The sequence below is a fragment of the Pieris napi genome, chromosome 6, assembly GCF_905475465.1.
Source record: "Pieris napi chromosome 6, ilPieNapi1.2, whole genome shotgun sequence".
Taxonomy (NCBI): domain Eukaryota; kingdom Metazoa; phylum Arthropoda; class Insecta; order Lepidoptera; family Pieridae; genus Pieris; species Pieris napi.
Window position 1 is genome coordinate 10,762,382 of NC_062239.1, and position 22,127 is coordinate 10,784,508.

The following is a 22,127-nucleotide window of genomic DNA, read 5'->3' on the forward strand; positions in this document are numbered from 1 at the left end:
TTAGGTAACACAATATGCACTTATGAACGTCAATAAAGAACATTTACTGCCAGTTCTCAAATCAAGGGCGTAGAACGGACGAGAAGAACTGGCAATAAACTCTCCGCCACTCTTTTTAATCGCCAAGTTTTTGGTTTTACACAACGTTTGTAAGGAGCTGCAACCATTACACCATGTTCCTCATGACATCTTAAGTAATGAATAGTTAATTAATAATATACAATTTAAAAAATTAAAAACAAAGATTTGTCCTCTATCAGCAGTATGCATGGTGAAATAGGAGCACGCACTTAGATTCTCGTGGGAACAACACGCTACATAGTCGAAATAACTAACATCACCGCATACATGAATTCAAGTTCGACCAGTCACCACAAGTAGCACCCGTTTACGAGTATGACGCATGGCCAGCCATCGACCCCCTCGCCATATTTTAGGGAGAGAGACAACCCGACGCATGGAAAGGAAGGACAGGAAATTAATTCCATAGCTTTACAATGCTGACAGATTTTTTGAAATCGGTTTATTAGTAAGACATAGACATAGATTTATTTATTTATTTTTATTTTTATTTATTTACACTTCGTTGCAAATAAAATAAACACAATACATAAAAATTAAAAGGAATGCAACGGGCGGCCTTATCGCTAATAAGCGATCTCTTCCAGGCAACCCTAGTTAAAGAGAAAAACTAAAAAAAAAAAAGAAACATGATGCGTGCGAGAACAGTGCAGAACCAAATTTGTGCAGAGGCAATCTACCCGCTCTGCTATAAAGTAGAAACGTAAATGTATTAGCATAAATATAAAAGCACCTGAAGAAAAGAAATTAATAAAGTACCTATCTAATCATGCTCACTAATGTATATTTTTAACTTTTAATTTTTTTAATTTTAATTTCTCTTTTTCTTTTTAGTAAACCTATGTTATTTTGTATATCTTTTAGCAAGAAATAAAAGGCTTTTTTATTTTTATTTTATTTTATTTATTTATAATATCACATCGTTTGAAATAAAAGAAATGATTCTGTACAAAAGAAGACTGCGAAGAGTATGGCACACTAGCAGGCTTTCAGTAGATAAAAGAGCTCTTAACAAAGCAGTCAAGGATGTTAAACTTGCCATAAAAAATGCAAGGGACAAAACTATGGAATGTTATCTAGATTCCTTAACTGCAACAAATGCTACAAACTACTCTCTATGGCGAGCTTGTAAGAACTATAATAGACCGATAGATCCCAAACCACCGTTACGGTTGCAGAATAACACTTGGGCAAAGACAAAACAAGAAATAGCTGACGCCTTCGCTGTCCACTTAGCAAAAGTATTCACGCCTAATGAAGCTGACCCAGACACTGATGATTCCTTCATAGATACGGTCCTAAGTCAAGACTTCCAGTTCGATTTGCCGATTAGGCCTACAACGCCGAAAGAAGTCGTGGCAACAATCTCAAAATTGAAGGACAAAAAGGCTCCCGGGTTTGATTTAATAGACAAAAAAGTCTTGAAGGAACTTCCCAAAAAAGGCATAGTTTTTCTAACCATATTATTTAATTGAATAATAAGAACTGGACACTTTCCATGGCTGTGGAGAGTCTCACAAGTAATTATGATACCTAAAGTAGGGAAGCCAGTGAACGAACTTAGCTCATAGGTACAGGCCGATTAGTCTGCTAATCGTAACTTCAAAACTTTTTGAGTCAGTCCTACAGCACAGATTATTGGAGGACATTCATCAAAGAGCCATAATCCCGGACCACCAGTTTGGTTTTCGCCAGCAGCATGGCACCGTGGAACAAGTGCATAGAATCTGCTCTGTAATAAGGAAGGCACTAGAGAGAAAGGAGTACTGCTGCTCTGCCTTCCTAGACGTGCAGCAGTCGTTTCATAGAGTATGGCACAAAGGTCAGTCAAAGTAAAAACTCTTCTACCCTGTACATTTTTCCCCATCATTAAATCTTATCTATCTTATCTAATATTTCAAGTAAGAGAAGAAGATTGTACATCGCCATTTCACTCAATCAAAGCTGGAGTACCGCAGGGGTCTGTCCTGGGCCCAGTCTTATATACCATTTACACATGTGATTTACCACAAAGCGAACACGTCACATTAGCAACATTCGCAGAGGATACTGCTGTACTGGCATGTAGTAATAGCCCAATCGAAGCTTCAGCCTTCCTACAGACTGGATTGCAAGAAATTTAAACCTGGCTTTTAAAGTGGAGAATAAAAACTACTGTGACAAAATCTGTTCATGTAACCTTCACTCTCCGTAGAGGAGACTGTCCGCCAGTAACTCTGTGCAATCAACAATTTCCGCAAGAAAACTGTGTAAAATACTTGGGAATACACCTTGATAGGAGACTCGTATGGAAACAACACATACAGAAGAAGAGAGAAGAAATCAACCTGAAATACAGAGGACTACTGGCTTCTTGGCAGAAATTCCAAACTGTCAGTAGATAACAAGCTACTCATCTACGAAATGCTCTTGAAACCAATTTGGACATACGGGATTCAACTATGGGGTTCGGCGTGTGACTCTAACATAAGTATCATACAGAGGGTTCAAAATTACATCTTGAAACAAATATCCAACTGTCCGTGGTTTATAAAAACATCGGAGATTCATGAGCATCTCAAAATCAGAACTGTCAAAGAGGAGATCAAGTCCTGGAGTATGAAATACAGAAAAAGGCTAGAAATGCATCCTAATAAGCTTGCCACGCAACTAACCATACCGGACCTAATAAATAGGCTTAAAAGGCGACAAATCCTACGTCTTGATAGACACGGTTGAAAGAGAGGAGCAGTCTCGATGGAGATTTTGCTCATAGTCTAGGTGACTGATTGCAAGATAAAGACTTATATATAAAAAAAAATAATATCACATAGTAAATAATTTGATTGCTTTTATTTGTAATAAACATTTGCAGTTTTCTTTCATCCATCATAAACACCACTTTCAAGGCAACTATTATTTACATATGTTGCGTATAGAATTTTCCTATGAATATTTCAATAGTTCTTAAAAAGCAATCAATTTGCATTATAAGCATAGGTTAAACAGAGATTTTACAAATTATTATTATTTACAAATAGATTTTATGTGTGTTATTAAAACGATAAATACAATTTAGAATTATTTATTATATAACAATTGATATAATTTAATTAAGTAAAATCATTTATCATCAATTTCACCTTAGTACAGAGACAAAAGAATTAAAAGTCAGTCTTATACTATGTAGACACCTAATGTCCCATTTCAGGTCACGTGATAATTTTGTCAAACAGGAATTTCGAAAATCGACGCGACTAATGATGTGGAAGGTCAAGTGAGTGACTCTTTATCACAGCCGCGTAATAGTGGGCGGAGGCTCTAGGGGTGCGCTTGCGATTCGGGTCGTTAAAGTCAACGTTCACTAAGCCGAATCTTGACCTGCAATACATTTAAAAATTAGCAGCGTACTCGTATATAGCAATAGATTTATTTCAGAGTTCTAAAGCCCTGATTCACCTCTAAATACAATGTAAATACACTTTGTAAAAAGGAGTAAGTTGAAAAACATACAAATTGTTGAAAACGACATCTCATAGATAAATTAACTCGAAGTTAATGATTAATCTCTTTTATTTTTAAAATTATATGTAAGTGATTAGGACAAAACATTCAAAAGCTATTTGGAATCTAAATTAAATTTAAATCCCTGTATGCTAAAAATCTCTCGGAACTGAATTGCGTTAATAAAATCTAAAAATATTATTTAATGTTTCAATAGTTATAGAAATAGTTCAATTTTCTTACGTGTATCCACTAGTCCACTCGTAGTTGTCAATAAGGGACCACGCAGTGTAGGCCGTAACATTGATTTTATCCTCGTTTATAGCAAGAAGCACCTAAAAACATAATAAGTAGTCAAGCTAATTTATATTCTGTAATTTCATTTCGACGTTCGCATTCTCCGCAGGTAAAAAAGTATACATGAAGAATAATATACGGTGGATTTTTGACGTGACAACATCTTATAATTCGATGGAACCGGCTACAAGCACGAAAAAACAGACAAAACAATTTTGTCTCAAAAATAAAACAAAAATTAGGGGTAAACCACCCTTAACATTTCGGGGGATGATAAATAGATGATGTCCGAATCGCAAACGTAACCGATAAGCAAACAAATTTAACTAAAATCGATTGAGCCATTTCAGAGGAGTTTCATTACAAACACCGTGATACGAGAATTTTATATATTAGATTTTTTTATATATAACACATATTTACCTAAAACTTTTTTATTGTTAACAAAGCAAATGGCGCGACACTTAGACCAAACATATACAAGAATTGACAAACATTTAAAGATTTAATCTTTTTATTAAATCGTTAGAACTGGGCAAATTGTTTTGTTTTAATTTTACCAAAACCTGCTCATTACAGAGAAGTTGCAAGAAATGAGTTTTCATTACGTAACCACAAGAACTTACCTGTTCTAAATGGTCCTTGTAGTAGTTTACTCTTCCCTCATCATACATAACGGGTTCGGTTGTGGAGTACCCATTCTCCAGAATCTTGAATTCAATATCACCGAACTTCTGCTTCAGCCAATGCAACTGCCGACGAATACCTGGAGGGTAGCTCTGCAATAGGAAATTAACATTGTAGATACAAAGTTCTGCTAGTACAAGAGAATGCAGCATGATTAAAGCATCATACTTCATCGGGCATATCCGTGAAATGGCGGTATTAAAGCGGCGACATTTCTTCCCAAAACCCTCTAAAACCTCGACATTTAATGCCGTTATCTTTGATAACCCATACTCGATGTGTTTTTGAAAGGTAATGACAACAGTCACAAAATAAATATACTTATATAATAATAATTTCAAAATAAAAGTTATAAATATGAATGTATATGTCCATTCTGTCGGACTTAGGAAAGTGCGACTATGGCATTTTAAGTGACCATGTCCGGCGTTATTATAATATTGTTATGAAGATGTTAGGGAAAAATTATGAGAGTAAATTTTAACGATCCGTCAAAAAACCGACACCCTGAATATGTGTTAAAACGTCGTGTCGAGTCGTGTTTATTTAAACCAAAATAATGATTTCTATACGAGAAAAGCCGTGATAAAAAACATATTGTTTATTGTAAAATATCATGATTAGTGCATATTATATCGTTTCGATTGGAAGTGACCATTACAATGGACAAGAATAATGCAATTCGAAGAGGGAAACGTCCCTCTAAAGTGCCCGAAGAAAATGATTACGCCAAAGAAGCATAACTTATAACGCGCGTACTTGTGCACGCATGTTTTTTTTAAACAAACATTCTTACTAGATATATCATACTTACAATCAGCCACGCATGACCATGCTTCCAGCTAGGATCAGTCGAAAATGCCAAACCGAATTCCCAGCTGCCTGACACTGGCCAGGAGAGCTTTTGGCCTGGCTGAGCAGTCCCAACCATTCGCGAAGTGTAGTAGTTAAATCCATAAAAGTCATATGTACCTGTAAATACACATGACTTTTATTACTATTTATTTATACTTTCATATTCTCTTCTTCACAGCCATATCCAGTTTCACTTTAACAAAAAGAAGTATAGGCATATAATATATGAGGGCAAAAAAGCGGCACGGCAGTACCATCCATTTTCGACCCTCTACTTTGTAGTGGATAAAATTGGAAACCTGAACGGTAAAAGTACTTTGTTGCGAGCCTTGGTGTTTTTTTACAAGTTATGTTTTTGATGGCATTATATACCGTCTACTATAAAGCCGACCAATCAGCGCGCGAGGTGCGTTTCACAATTTGACGATTTCACTTCGATAGATTATAATCTACCGAATAATAATACGTTAAATTGTAAGCAGTACCTTGAGTTCACAATCTTTTGACAGTTTTTAATCTCGTGATATAGATTACAATCTAACGTTATTTACAATTTTACGTTAACATATACACCGAGCAATAGCTCTTTCACTATTTTTTCGTTGATAACAAAGTAAAAAAAAACATTATTTTTGTCCATCCACGCTTGTATCAATCCTCCATTCATTTATCATTACTTCCTTTATTATATCTGCCTTTACACAATTATTTTACTCTTCTTCTCTCCTAGTACTTACTTGTGGTTCCGAAACTATGATTCTCCTACTAAATATGTCTTTTCTGCTTACCTTTAATTAATTCAATTTCTTCCTGGGTGAATGTGGGCAAGCGGGATCGACTGTATCCTTCTTTTTCACTTTTCTCAGCTATTAGTTTCTCAACACTAGGAGGCCACCCACCATTCTTCGAGTATATAGGATAAGCAAATAATGCCTGCAAGTTTTATGTAACAAGAAAGAAATTAAGTGAAAGTAAAAGGAGAAAGTTTACTAGGATTCCCTGTGTCGTGGGCAGCTAGTCTCGTCCATTTGACATACTGATTACAGAACTTGAAAGTACTTGAATAATACAAAAGAATTAAAAGATCTTCCCACCAGGGTTTTAAAAATCGACTTGGTGTATTACTTTTAGAAAAAATTTATTATTCAATAAATGATTATTTGCGTGAGACACTGTGGTTGATATAAAATAATAATCTATAATGTGATATGTACGATTCAAATAATATAAGAATTTACCAATTCATATGACTACTAATGTAAAATTCCTTTAAAGACAAATTAGCGCGCCATTGTGTGTGGCAGAATGTGCAAACTTACGCTTGTACCACCTCACACATTTTTGTATTATGTTCTAGCAATAAATTATTATTATTGTACTGTTTGCACAAGAAGCATAATTTCGGTTTGGACATAAGACAGATTTAGAAGAGGTTGCTTAAGATAGTGAATGTATAAAGTATTGAATCGAGAGCGTCTAAAGTGATAGAGCATATATTGCCAATAGTACAGTTGTCTACCCGTTAAAATTAAAACCAAAAGACAAATTTTTAAGGCTTTTTACTCTTTATTCGTTAAAAAATTCTAATTTTTCATAAAATTTTCTATTATATACCGAGGGTGTTCAGTGTCTTTACTCATAATGTAAAATTTTCCAGATATACTCAATTAAAATGATAATTTATTACTGCTATTTCTAGTGAATATAATGAATTTCATAATTAATTCTACCTTAACCGTAAACATAGTTTTCTCTACCTATTAAGCTGTAAAAAATAAATCCTTTTTTATACTCACAAATACGTCCCGAAGAAGCTCTGCATTCTCTTCCTCGTCACAGTTCTTTGGCTCACACCAGAGGTGTTGGTTCGTGAGACCAACCTTTCCTGAAACAGATATATGCTAAAATTATTATTTCTTTTTAAAGTATTATGTTATGATTTAATTTTTACGCCACTTTAATAGCTATATAAAACGTGAACGACGAAATAAATAAGCTTAATAACCGATTTTCTGCACAGATTTTTGATGCCATGTTGTTATAAAATAATCTGATTAAGAGTCCGTTTTTATGCAATATCATATTCGATTTTATTTGCCAAAGTTTTACTAAAATATAGAAAACTAAACCCCACAGAAATTGTGTAATTTAAACCTTGCATTAATTCGATTATACTTGTTAACTACCGTGTTAACTAAATACTATTTAACTGAAAGCGACGTCAAGTACCTACTTGAGTTAAAAGATTGACATTGAATTGATTAAGTTTTTATAAATTAAAGCATTAGGCTTGCCATGATTCTCTATCAATAAGGTAACTGTTACACTTACCCTGGTACTGCGCTCTAAACTTCGTATCGTATAGCCTGTACGCTCTCGCGTGAGCCAGCATCACAACCTTAGCACATATATAATTTCCTATTCCAGGTAGAGCGATGCCGGGTGCTATTCCTCCAGCTTCATAAGCATGATCACAGATGATAACCGGCTCGTTAAAGGTTATCCAAGTCTTGACCCGATCTCCAAAAAGACCGAAGGCGACTTTCGCGTAGTCCTCAAACAATCTTGCTAGTTCAGGATTAGTCCAACCACCTATAGAGAGAGAGACATACACTATAATGAGCCAAAGTCTTTATATTCCAATAGTCTCTAATAATAGGCAAAACCAAGCCCAGATGCATCGATTTTTCGTCCAAAAGACCTCGGCCAAAAGTTACCCACTAACCACAAATATATTTTTTTATAGAACGGGGCAAACGGGCAGGAGGCTCACCTGATGTCCAGTGACATGGACACTCAATGCCAGAGGGCTCGCGAGTGCGATGCCGGCCTATTAAGAATTGATACGCTCTTTTCTTGAACCCAAAGTGGAACTGTTTCGGAAATACTTCAGTAGGCAGCTGGTTCCACATAGTGGTGGTGCCCGGCAAAAACTGCCTTAGAAAACGCTCAGTTGTGGAACGTGGGTGAAATTACGTATTTTTTAAGTAGGTTATTATTATTATATCCACCCTTTTATAAAGAGTTAAAGTATGGAGGAAGTATGAGTATAAACGATATTTTGTTCAGTTTACCTGATCCTCACCCAAAGTACAAATACTTGATGTTATAATTACCCAAGTCCTGCAATTTTTGTGGTAGGTCCCAATGGTATAAGGTGACAACTGGTTCAATCCCATTCTCAATAAGACCGTTTATCAAATTGTTGTAATATCGCTTCCCATCTTCGCTTACATAATTGGAATAACCGTTGGGTAGCAATCGGGGCCACGATATTGAGAATCTAAAAAACACTGCTTTTGAGTATTGCAAATACACACATATAAACTTCCTCAGAATGTAAAGATTCTAAGAGATTACAATGTATATACATACATATCTATCATACATTCTATAAGAGCCTATAAAAGATTAAAAATATACATTATTATAATACATTATTAAAGATATAAATTATTCAATAGCTGTTCTGATTTAATGGGACTCCTTGCCGAATTTAATAGGAATTCCATTGCTATTAGGGTCGGTTTACTAGATCTATTTATTTTTGGTATTTTTAAGAACAAAATACTGATACATAACCGTATAAGTACGTACAGTATATTTAAGTTTATATTTTTCCTTTTCAGTTGACAGATATTTGGAGTAGGTTTAGTTTTTAGCGGTGATTCAATGTAAAAGTTTACCAAATGGCGCAAAAATAATATTTATCGTTATCATAGTATTATATGAATAACCGCTATCACATTGTAGTATTGACATTTCAGTATTTATGTAAACTTTTTCCGTTGAAGTGTATCGAACTTATCGGCGTTCGCATAGATAAAAATATTTCATGTGTTACTTAACTTATCATCAAAATTGATGGCACGAGGCAAAGAATATCTTAAACATTTGATAGGTATAGATAGTGCAATTCACCAAGACGGGCACCAACTATTTTTGGTTTCGCGGGGGGTGCGGGGAGTTTGCTGCGAGCGTCAGTTGCGAACCGTCAGCTATTCATTGTAGTGTGCGTGTGTACCGACAACACTCAAACATTGACGGAAGCTTGCACACATAAACGGTTAGGAGGAATAGTGGGGCGCGTCTTCGTGGGTTGCACTATCTGTACATTTTCAAGTACCATAAGTGTTATTTAGACAACTCAAGATTATGTAAAATGTTACGTCAACCTGCGTAAAACCATTTTGTTCTTTTTTTTTTCATTCATATATTTTATTTTTTTATTTATATAATTCCGTGCTTTAGGGTGTGTTTAGTATTTTATGTTGAAGCAATACTTTTATACTCCTGTAAGTTCATATCGTTCATACTTTGATATCGCATAACTTTTAAATGAAAGTATCAATCAGGTCATGTTAGTATGGTGAAATATATATTATTTCAAAGACAACCGTTATCTTAGTTCTCCAACAATGAATAACGACTTATTTCAAAGAAATCTAAACAAAATATCACAAAGGCATCATGCGAAACTAATCTTAATGTCTATAAAAATAAATAAAAACAATATCCAATGTAAATGAAATAAAAATTTAGAACAAGTTTCATAACCATTTTTTTGTTTAGGCATTTAATTTTTATAATTTTTATGTTTGATGCATTTTCGAAAAAAAGTCAAAAAACATGATTACGTAAAAATTATTCACTTTTTCATAATTCTTATGGAAGTTATCGCAAACATTCACCTCTATCACCTCCTAACGGGAAAACGTCGAATTACCAATAACCCTGTATTACCCACTAAAGTAAATAAACTACCAGGAACACCAAATGAGATATCTTTTAGAAAAATCGTTACGAAGAGACGCAAGTTAATCCTCTCTAGGAATCTGAAAGCCTTGACATTAATTAAGTTCATAGACTAACATTGCTCAATGTTTTAAATTTATATCGTAAGTAAAAGTTCACCTGTAAAAATGCAGGCCCAGGTCCTTGGCTACGGCTATATCTGTTTCCCACAGGCGATACGAGTCACAGGCCACATCACCATTCGATTTGTCGGCGATGAAATCTGGATTGTCATGGGTGTATGTGTCCCATATACTTGGTGATTTGTCTATAGAATAAACCATAAATACATGATGTTAGTAAATTAAACGCGTTTTGTACAGCATATTCTTGATCTAATTGTGTGTTAGACAAGTTTTGACGATGAATAATGTGTCAATAAAGAGAAACAGGTCGAAAATATATCACCAACAAAATCTCCTGTATTTGTTTATGTGTTTGCGTGTTGTTCCCACGAGAATGTAAGTGCGTGCTCCTATTTTACAATGCCTCCTGTCGATAGAGGACAAGTCTTTGTTTTTCTTAATTATGTTATTATTATTAATTACTTAAGATGTCATGTGGAACATGGTGTAATGGTTGCAGATCCTTACAAACGTTGTGTAAAAAAAATGGCGATTAAAAAGAGTGGCGGAGAGTTTATTGCCAGTGCTTCTCTTCTGTTCTACGCCCTTGATTTGAGAACTGGCAGTAAATGTTAAGTTAGAAGCATTAATAATTAATATGTATTTCTTTACTGACGAGTCATAAGTGTAGATTATGTTACCTATATGATTAAATGATTTTTTTAATTTTTTTTTTCTACCAAACACAAAATGATTATATTTTATTGAAATATACTTACCACTAACATTCCAAGCACCTTCCACCTGATAGGCCGCTGTTGCAGCCCCGAATTTGAATCCTGGCGGAAATTTTCGCTCCGCAACACACGCTACTGCCAGCAAACTTTGAAATAAAAATTGTATGATAAATCGAAAGTTAATATCTATGTGGTATGCGCTAAATGCCAACAGAATCTGTCATCGGAATTTCTTAACGTATTTGTGTATACATTCCAACATTCCGAAGAACGCCTTTTGGTCAAAGCTCACCGATGTCCAGATTGCACTTGCTCCCCTTACACTTTGACATCGATTTTCGTTTAGTTTTTATAATAGTTTTTTTTTAATATTTGTATTATCTCTACGTGTATGTCATGTTTGCCTATAAGTGCTTGTCACATTAAACATTGTATATTGTGGTTCTTTTGCCAATGTATCAGTGTGCGCGAGCGTTGACAAGCTTATATCAATAAAAAAACATGTTTAATTTGTAGAAATTATTTAACTCCCCTACTTATTCATTAAAAATATATGTCTCATTGCAAATATTTATCCAAGTACTCATATATATTTTTCCATGACAGCGTGAAGTAATGATTCGTAAAAGAAAATAATATTATTATTTAAAAGAAAATAATATTATTATTAATATAGTCGTCATGACAACTATAAGTCGTCATGACGACTATATTTGTTTGCAGGGAACCTTGAGGGAAATGTCCGATAATTTTGAAGCTCGTGTGGTATTCGGGGGATTATTTTTCCGACCCAAATGTCGGCCAATAGAATTGCACCATGAGACGAAATGTACAGTTAACAAATAAGAATTTCATAATGAATAAAACAACTACTTAATACTTTTCTTGAAGCAACGACCAGAGAAAATTTTCACAAAAAAATATCAGTATAATACCATGTAGGTTGTACCACGTGACGTCGAATGGGGCAATTCTATTGGCCGATATTTGGGTCGGAAAAATAATCAATAAAAAAAATCATGTTTTATTTGTATAAATTATTACCTCTCTCATTGCAAATATTTATTTATCCAAGTACTCATATATATTTTTCCATCACAGCGTTAAGTAATGCATCGTAAAAGAAAGTAATATTATTAAAAAAGTGATTTTGTTTCTACTTATGATAATGTTTATGTGCACTATAAGTACACAAACGCTGATCTATTTAGGCGTCTGGTAGACAGTAGATTCCGCAAATCCATGCAGGTGATACACTTAAAACCGCTAACTCTGTGGAGGTTGGCGCTTTTTTTACACAGAATACATATATCGTGATACAGGAGGAAATGTTGCCAGTATAAAGTATATTACGAGTCTTTGGCGAATGCTACACGCTCGATATTTATCGTGATATTTATCGAGATATTTATCTGGTATTTTTTTAGTATACTACACACTCGATACGAATCGCGTCAGTACGACGGTAAATTTCATTGAGTACACTCGTACGTTTCGTGTTACAATATGAGTAACAATATTAAGAAAGCTTGCGTTGCCATTATTATTATTATTATTATTATCAGTATATGCTGATATATATCAATATCCAAGACTTTGGATTGTAAAAATTTTCCGCTGCAGCACCAGATCGTTTCAAATCTGTTATTTTTTAAATTATTTTCTGTAGTTTGCCTAGTTTGCATTAGAGGTGTCCCATACTTATAGGTAATGTTTCTAATACAAGTATGAATTCTCTATAATATTCCGCCTCCATATATGCGCGTCCTCTTCCATCGCTGGCAGCATTAATAGTGACGCGATAAATATCGACCATACACTAGACGCTCGATATTTATCGACGATAATTGATACAGATCGTGGATTTTTAGATTTCTAGAAATCCAGCGATCCGTATCACGATACGTGATACGCCTGTACTACACATCGTGATTCTGGATTTCGATCCAAATATCACGATAAATATCGAGCGTGTAGCATTCGCCTTTAATGGTGTTTCCTATATTTATTTTTTAGTTCTCGACCTACGTGTTTCTAACACCTACCTGATCTTTCTATATTGCAATGTAAATTACAAATCACTAGCATTTGCTTAAAGTCACATACAATGTAACGAAGAATGTAAACAGATATGGATATATGTTTATCAGGAAGCTAGGAAATACTACAAATTATTACAAGATCAAATTTCTAATGAACAAAAAGTTACGAACGTTGTCGAAATACCCAATTTATGATTAAAACGACGATTAAATATATTAAACAAGTATTCAATGTATGTTGAATATGTTGAAAATTATGTTAACAGAATTTAATTGATCAGTTTTCTAATTGTTATTTTCTATTTTGAGAATATTGCATTATACATTGATTGAGTGATTTTTTTGACGTGATAACGTCTTTAAAATCGTTTTAGTCGGGTGACATGTTCAGAAACTTGTGTCACACCAAAACCTCACGAGCGCGATCGCAGGTATAACGAGAGAGAGACGGACCGATCTCCCGTCTCATCTCGAGCACTTGTCATTTACACCCGAAATTTATCATCAAAAGTGTGAATAAAACGATAGATGTAATTTAAAATTTGAAAAAATTGTTATCTTCATTAATTCCTTACTTCCCAAAAACTTATATCACCAATAAGACGTTATCACGTAAACATCTCGATCGTAAACCTACTTTACAAACAACCAATATTTTTTTGACGTAGGTGTAGATGTAGGTGATCACTGAATCACCCTTCTATGCCTGACACATATTTTAGATTTTAACATAATCTGATTCACAGGCGTGTATCAAACCAACAACCTGATGGTTTAAGAGTCGCATGTTAAACCCACTAGGAAAAAACATCACATTCTTTTTCGATACTATAGTGTACGATGTGAAGAAAATACAGAAGAGAACTATAGTAAAACCATTCGGGGTTAATTTTTTAGCCAGCAGATCAAGTGACACTAGTGGAAATTGATAGGCCATGTACTCCGAAGAGATTCCAATCGTAGGCGCTATTTGCTAACGTTTATTTACTGTAACAATAAAGTTTATGAAAATAGACAGGAAATGGTCCAATCTAATTAGAAATTCAAGAAAATAATTTTAAAATACAAATGCATGTATTATACTATATAATTCTTGTATTACTTAAAAATAACCTCAAATATAAAAATGCCAACCTTCAAAACGGTTTTGTTTACTTTTAATGCAAAGTGATATCAAACACTTAGGAGTAAAGATTCAATAGCTAGGGGAAGATAATAAAGATTATACCGATTATGTAAGATTAAATTTGATTTATTAGATATAAAAAATATAATAGTAACTAAAACAAAATACGTATACAATTTAATCAATCAAATAATACATCTGAAATGTTTCTTTTGAGGATTTTCTAATTGTATTATTGACAGTAACAACGGGCATGACTTAGTTTATACCAGTCGAATTAGTATTGAAATCATTTCATCGTCAATGAATCATTATTTCCATTTGCCCATGGTAGCGAAAAGCATTGAGAGGTAACGTTTATACAAGGGTAACACTCAAAATCGAGGCTTAATGTATTAGATTTTGACATACGGAGTCACAGTCGACCTTCATTCTTAATCACACCCTTAGACCCAAAAATCAATATGACATTATGTTTTTTTTTTTTCAAAAATTGTCTGTTCACTGAGACATTAGTGGACATTACAATCTAACCCTTACTTGAAATGATTAAATAACGAATAAGTATCGCAAGGAAATGCTACCAGCGTTAAAGGTACACTGCCACAGGGACCGAACTTTTGAAATTTATTTTAATTTTCTTTAGTATTACTTATAAAGTCAAATAATTTAACATACATATAAGGAGCTCTAACTAATAAGGATCTTTAACAAATGCGTACCCCATAACAGTACTTACAGTGTCCATTAAAGAAGACACTCTGTTTTTGTGTTCTATTTTAAAACGTTAATGATAATAAAATTATTCACTCACCTGAGAACCACACTTAATCGATACATTTTCCGTACTATTACTACACATTTCCGCCTTAATTAAATATATACATGGTGGAAATGTTATCTTTAGATTGTAAGATACCCTATCTGTTGTACGGAATTGTTTACATTTTTTACAGATTATATTTAAAAATACGTGGTATATATAATAGGGTGTGGATTACTCGATCACGTCAGAACGTATGAACATTTGGAAAAGGTATTCTTGAGAATGGATCCCATGACGTTTTGGTGTACCAAAACTTTGTTCTTTCGCCAAGACAATATTTTCAGGATGCATTAAAATTATGTTTTTTTTGAAGTTATACTTCTTTAGGCGCGTTATGAAAAATTTATGAGAGTGAAATTTTACGATTGCGCGCGCACCGTGACACAAAGTTGTCAGTGTGATTATAGCGTGCGCGAGCGAGATGGGAATAAGACAATCTACAAGTAAAAAGAAATAGAATATGCGCAAGTTAGTGTTAGCAAAGAATTTTGAATAACCATAATGACATTTACCTTTTAAACAAATAAAGGAGTTTTAATTCTTTTTTCAAAGAAATTTAGCAATGTTTTTTCACAAAGACCTATTGTTACTTAGTTAAAAGGTTATGAAACATACCAAGTTATTAAATTGAATTAATAATATTGTTACGAAGACGGGTCGACTGCAATGTTTCTTGATTTTTCCACTACTTAGAGAAGTTTTCAGCAGGCTGAAATGTGATTTCTGACCGTTTCAGGAGAGTGTCAATCACATATTAGAAAATAGTAATTTACATAATGTTACCTTAGTTTTCAGGAGCCTGAAACATTTTTTCAGGCCGTTTCAGAACACGTGTAGTCGAATGGTACACTTTTCAGGAAACCCGTTTTCAGGCGTTTTCAGGCCTGGTTATACCCCTTTGATGAAGGAATGTTCTAGAACGAATTTTCTAGGTGTGGGACAAGGACGGAACGATATGCGAGAGAGAGGGAAGATCGGAACCTTCTCGAAGCTAGACCGAGCACTCTAGAACGCCGTACGACAAGGACGGAGCAATGTGCGAAAGAGATAGCTAGTACGCACGTTCTAGAAGTGACTTGTGCGATCGCTACTCAGTTGCGCCGCCGCCTAGAGAGTTCTCGAACATCGCTCCCAGGGATATATAAGCGAGCCGAATCGCGACCAGTTAGTTCAGTTTTAAATGCGATACAACAACTTAACAAATTATGGTTAACAAATTCCTCGTAGATTTAATTGAAATAAACCCTTGAAGAGATTTACGGCGTTTCTATCCGATCCCCTAGCTCGTAACAATATAATAAAATAATAAATAATAATTGTTATTAATATTAATTAATAATTGAATAATATACTAAATATTAAATATTATTAATTAATTATATTTAAAAAAAATAAAGAAAGCCAAAGAAGTATAACTTCTTACGCGCGTACATAAGTACACGCACCCTTTTTTAAATATAAATCAAACGATCAAATCAAAATATCATTTATTCACATAGGAAACACGATGTAGGTACACTTATGATGTCTGTCAATGTATCCTTCTAAATTTACATTTACTGTCAGTTTTCAAATCAAGGGAACGGACGAAGAACTGGCAATAACCTCACCACACTCTTTTAAATCGCTATGTTTTTTGGTTTGTTTGTAAGAACTGGCCTGCGATTCTGTAACTCACTTTTCGAACTCACACAGCGGTTTTCGCATCGGCGGTCGCTCTCAAATCAGTCGTGAAGCAGTCATTTTATGATTTGGAATTGTGGAAAGGTGGGAGCTTCTAGTTTATTGTTTATTTAGTGAGTGAGTCTAGTGAGTGAGTTACAGAATCGCAGGGCAGCTCCTTTATAACCAATTCCTCGTCAGATTAAAGCAGTAAAATAAAGAGAACAAACGTTTAGTCTCTATACACAATAGATATGTTGAAAGAGACTCACGTATCAGTAAAAAATAGAAATTAGTACGACATATATTTATTTATTTATTTATTTATTTCGTAATCCTACAGCTAACATAAATTATATATAATAATAAACAGTTACACTGAAAATATAGCCAGAGATGGCATACATAATACATTTTACTACAAAAAGGTTCATAATTTTACAAAATCAAACAAACAAAAAACAAAATTATTCAATACTTTCAACTAAATAATACCTAATTTATATATATATATATATATATATATATATATATATGTCAAGTTTCTCATCCACAAGATTTAAAAATCTTTGTCTTCGACACATTTACTACGGTCTAACCAATTGCAACAACTTTTTTTAGATTCTACCCTCATTTAGTTTTATAAACAATAAAAATATAACCCGTATAAATATCTAATGACAAACAACCTAACCAATTTGTAAACGACACTGGAAGATACAGGCTAGGCCTAGTTTAATCGCTAGTGCACATAGAATTATTTTATGTACGAGGTTAAACAAAAAATTAACAGTGAAAACACAACGATTCGTTGCATATTGTACCTTTAGAATGTAAGTACAAAATGTTTTTTCGTCAAATAAAGTGATTTTTATTATTTATTATTATATATGAATTTTTATCACAATTTAATAACAATTATTAAATTTACAACGCGTCAATCTCCAATGTATTAATGATTGCTGGGTAAAGGAACTGACTTGTCCTTGTACAAATAATATACAAAAACTTAAAGATAACGTAAAAACAGATATAGCTAATGTAAAGTACACATGAATCACGATAATTTCTTAGTCATGTAAGGGATACGATAAGGACTGGTAATGCTTCTAAAGCAGAGATTTAAAGGAAGAGAGACAAGTCAAGTCAAGTCAAAATCATTTATTTATTTAGGTAACACAATATGCACTTATGAACGTCAATAAAGAACACTTACTGCCAGTACTCAAATCAAGGGCGTAGAAGTGACGAGAAGAACTGGCAATAAACTCTCCGCCACTCTTTTTAATCGCCAAGTTTTTTGTTTTATACAACGTTTGTAAGGAGCTGCAACTATTACACCGTGTTCCTCATGACTTGATCTTAAGTAATTAATAGTTAATTAATAATATAAAATTTAAAAAATTAAAAACAAAGATTTGTCCTCTATCAGCAGTAGGCATAACTAGTAGGCAACTACAGTTGAAATAACTAACATCACCGCATACACGAATTCAAGTTCGACCAGTCACCACAAGTAGCACCCGTTCAAGGCCAGCCATCGGCCTCGTCGCCATACTTTAGGGAGAGAGACAACCCGACGCATTGAAAGGAAAGACAGGAAATGAATTCCATAGCTTAACAATGTTGACAGATTTATTGAAATCGGTTTATTAGTTAGACATAGACAGACAAGTCTTGACAAGTTAAGATTAGTTAGACAAGATTCTTTGGTTTCCTAGGCTGTTACTTGTATCATAAATTAAATGAAAAAAAAAAAAACATTTACCTCTATGTAAATATGAATGTAAAGAAATGGTTACTACTTGGCTGAAGACGTTGAGTTATGATGAAACATAAGATTTAATAACTGTCATTCTGTAACACACCCATTCCCCCACAAATATACACACACCCACCAACGCACACACACACTTAGAGAGAGAGTGACACATACACACACACACACACAAACACACACCAAATTTATTTTTACGACTCCGTTTGCAATGATTTGACGACTCATTGGTCTAGTGGTTAGTACCCCTGACTGCGAATCCATGGGAATGCATGCGAATCGATCCCCGGCTGAGACGAACATCGATGTGATGAGCATTTGGTGTTGTGCTTAAGTCTTGGGTGTTTAAATATGTATTTATATGTCTATGTATTTATATGTCTATCTATCTATAGTATGTATGTATATCCGTTGCCTAGTACCCATAACACAAGCTTCACCAGCTTAGCATGGGACTAGGTCAATTGGTGTGAATTGTCAAAAAAAAAATGTTTTCTTTTAGCACCTAAAACTTATTTTCTTCTATTGTATCCTGACCTGATTGTACGTGTTCCGTGTGTGGTGGAGAGGCTGGTTATCTGTCACTCAGGTCTCCTGTTACAGAGACCAGTCTCTTACATACACTTCCTAATGTTATCATCTTAGTCTAATCATAATAACCTTGTATGTATATGTGAGAGAAGAAAATAAAGATTATTATTATTATTATTATAGAATTAGATTAGATAAATGTGTGAGCTGTGTTGGGCACAGGCTTCAACGTATGACTCTGATCTCTAAGGTCATAGCCAACCCCAGCTGTGCACCAATGGACTTTGTGACTATGTGCGCATTTAACACTAGCATACGGTGATACTAGCATAGTGAGGAAACCAGCATATCTAAAAACTTAGTACCGCCACTTTTTTATGATAAGTAACAATTGTTTTGTTTATTGACATTGATCAATATTGACAAGATTATAATCTTAATCTATAATCAATGTTAATCTTATAATGATCCTTTCAGTCGCGAAATAAATCTATTTTCAAAATCGCTTTGTTATGACACTTAACTTGTATCAGTTTTGGCATGGAGTCGAATAGAGGGCGAATGTTCTTTGAACCTGACAGATGCGTCGATAATCCCTTGTTGCACTCATTTCTATTGCTACCAAATATTAGAAAAAAATACTTAAAATATTTGCAGTGTATTTATTGAAATTAATACATAAAGAATTGATTTATATTAATTTTGAAGAATCGAATTAAAAAAAGGATTATGTGGTTTTATGAAACCACGGTAATTTTTTCACATTATAGACATTTAACTAAATTTTTTTGGAATAATATTCCATAAAGGGTAAAATATATATATATAAATATATCTACGCAATAAATATATCGTTGTGAAGGCAAACATCCGGAGGTACTTGTCTATAAAAGAAAAATATTCTGAAACAAATGCAATTTGAGCCCAAGATAGCGGATTATTTTATTATTAATATGCGTTTTATTAAACTCTTTGACATCACGGGCCTAGTATGAAGATTGAAAAGGACAAAAGCATTCGAATCATGAATTAGCGTGAGTGGTTATTGGAAAAAAAAGATTGTAAACAAGAACGGAGTGTCTTTCCTTTAATAGAGACTGTAAGTAGTGTTATTGGACACTTTCTAATGTTAATAATCGATTTACTTATTAGTCTTAAATAAGGTTATGCTATGTATATATCACAGTAAAACACAGGTTCACAATCTTACAATAGTTCACAATCGAGCGAGATAGCGAGATAGATTACAATCTAACGGTATTTACAATTTTACGGTGACATAATTATATACTACAAAATCCTCGTAATAGTGACTCCGAATAGGTATTCCATCATTACCACCCCTCGGCTGTTTCAGAAAAAAATAGCCGATCTTACCGGATGGCTTATACTTCCTAGGAGTTGATGACAGTCACTTCCTATTAAAGGACTGTTATTTCTAGGTGATAATGGTGATGGCATGTTTTGTCGACAGTTATGAATCGAGTCAAACATAGGTGAAGATCTCTTTGTAACAAACCCTTTCTGAGACACTCAGTCACGTTTGTTACTGCGCGTTAGAAAGGATTCTGGTTATCCATCCACTTTTTATTGAAATTTCTTCTGCTATGAGTCAAACTGTAACTAAATTGAAATGAACAGTCCACAGGCTAGGCAAGCAATGAAACGTCAAATATCAGATGGCAAATATTATTCAGGCCACTAGTTAAATGATGCTGTTTCGTTTAGAATCTATGCTGTTAATGAACGGATAATTAACTCAACTAGCGACATATACACCCTATATGTAGTATAAAGCCTGGCAATATAGTCACAGTAATATTGCCATGAAGATTTGAACAGGCGTTATTTATCTTACCTTATGTTTTGTGCCAACAATATATTGTGTGCATTAAAATCTCTAGAAACAATAATGTTTTAGCCTTCTTCTAAAAATAAAAATACATTTCGATAGCAATCATTATTTTTCTTTCCTCTAAAGTTAGATTTACGGACAATAATATAAATGGTCTAAGATCCCGCTATACAACGACCTTCACCGAGATGCTTATTTAATGAAACTTATTTTATATATAATTTAATATGTCAATAAATATAATCCATATGGGTTGCCTAGCAAATTTCAGTCCAGAGTATTTTTAATTAATTTAAAAAAAATATATTTTTTTAAACATTTCACCGGTATGATTATTAGATAAATTCTATACCAATCGAAAGTATGAAGCCCATAGAATATGCAAAAGTTAGGTTGTTTTTAATCAATTAATTATTTATGTGACACTAAAGTATATATACATCTTTAGTATAAAAGAAGGTTTTAGTGATACATATATAATACTACCCTAATTAAAAATATTGATTGAAAAAAGTTCAAAAAATGTACTACATGCAAATTATAAAATTTTTTAAATATTAATTAAACATACTCTGGACTGAAATTTGCTAGGCAACCCATATGGATTATATTTATTGACATATTAAATTAAATATAAAATAAGTTTCATTAAATAAGCATCTCGGTGAAGGTCGTTGTATAGCGGGATCTTATACTAAAATGATTGTCAATGTCAAACAAAAGCTAAAATTTTCAATGCACTCTCGATACAGAAGTCTCCACCGCCATTAAGGCTCATAAAAATCGCAAATAATTTATTCTTTTAAATTTTCTAAGTTGGTATAAATATGTTTTCGTTCACTTAAGGTACAACTAACACGTAACGTCATACATACATAAATCCTTGATACTTCTAAGAAATTAAAATCTCAGAAATCATTTGTGACCTTCTAAATCGTGATACATAATTTATCGATAGCAATCACCTTTAACTTAAGCAAATAATGTTATTTGTTCTGTTAACAATAGCATATGTTATCGAAATATCACTGCATATTTGCGTTCTTAGGGTAAGTTTAGGGTAAGTGTGGAGTTTCTTGCCCATTCTTCTCCACACGAAACTACCTTTTGGAAGGGGCAACTAGAATCTTCTTTATATTTTATTTGACGTTCAAAGGTGCCATTTTAGGTGGTCTAATTGAAATAAATGATTTGACCTTGACTTTGAAACCCTAAGATTTTTATGTTTAGGGAGTAAGCTATATCTATTTCATAATAGCTTTCTTGTAATGGATGATATTCGCTAGTTTCCGAGTAAGGTGGCGTCTAC

At 33.6% G+C, this 22,127-nt stretch overlaps 1 protein-coding gene across 1 annotated transcript; it reads right to left on the bottom strand.

The window, feature by feature from the left end:
- Positions 1 to 3,129: 3,129 nt before the first annotated feature.
- LOC125050110 (myrosinase 1-like) lies at positions 3,130 to 15,014 on the bottom strand. Its single transcript, XM_047649722.1, has 11 exons — positions 14,982 to 15,014; positions 11,042 to 11,145; positions 10,318 to 10,465; positions 8,520 to 8,686; positions 7,735 to 7,995; positions 7,200 to 7,288; positions 6,192 to 6,336; positions 5,363 to 5,520; positions 4,488 to 4,640; positions 3,808 to 3,899; positions 3,130 to 3,441 (listed from the first exon to the last, which is right to left on the bottom strand). Exons 1-11 carry the CDS (start codon positions 15,005 to 15,007, stop codon positions 3,318 to 3,320), a joined length of 1,467 nt encoding a protein of 488 aa, XP_047505678.1. The 5' UTR covers positions 15,008 to 15,014; the 3' UTR covers positions 3,130 to 3,317.
- Between the last annotated feature and the right edge of the window lie 7,113 nt (positions 15,015 to 22,127).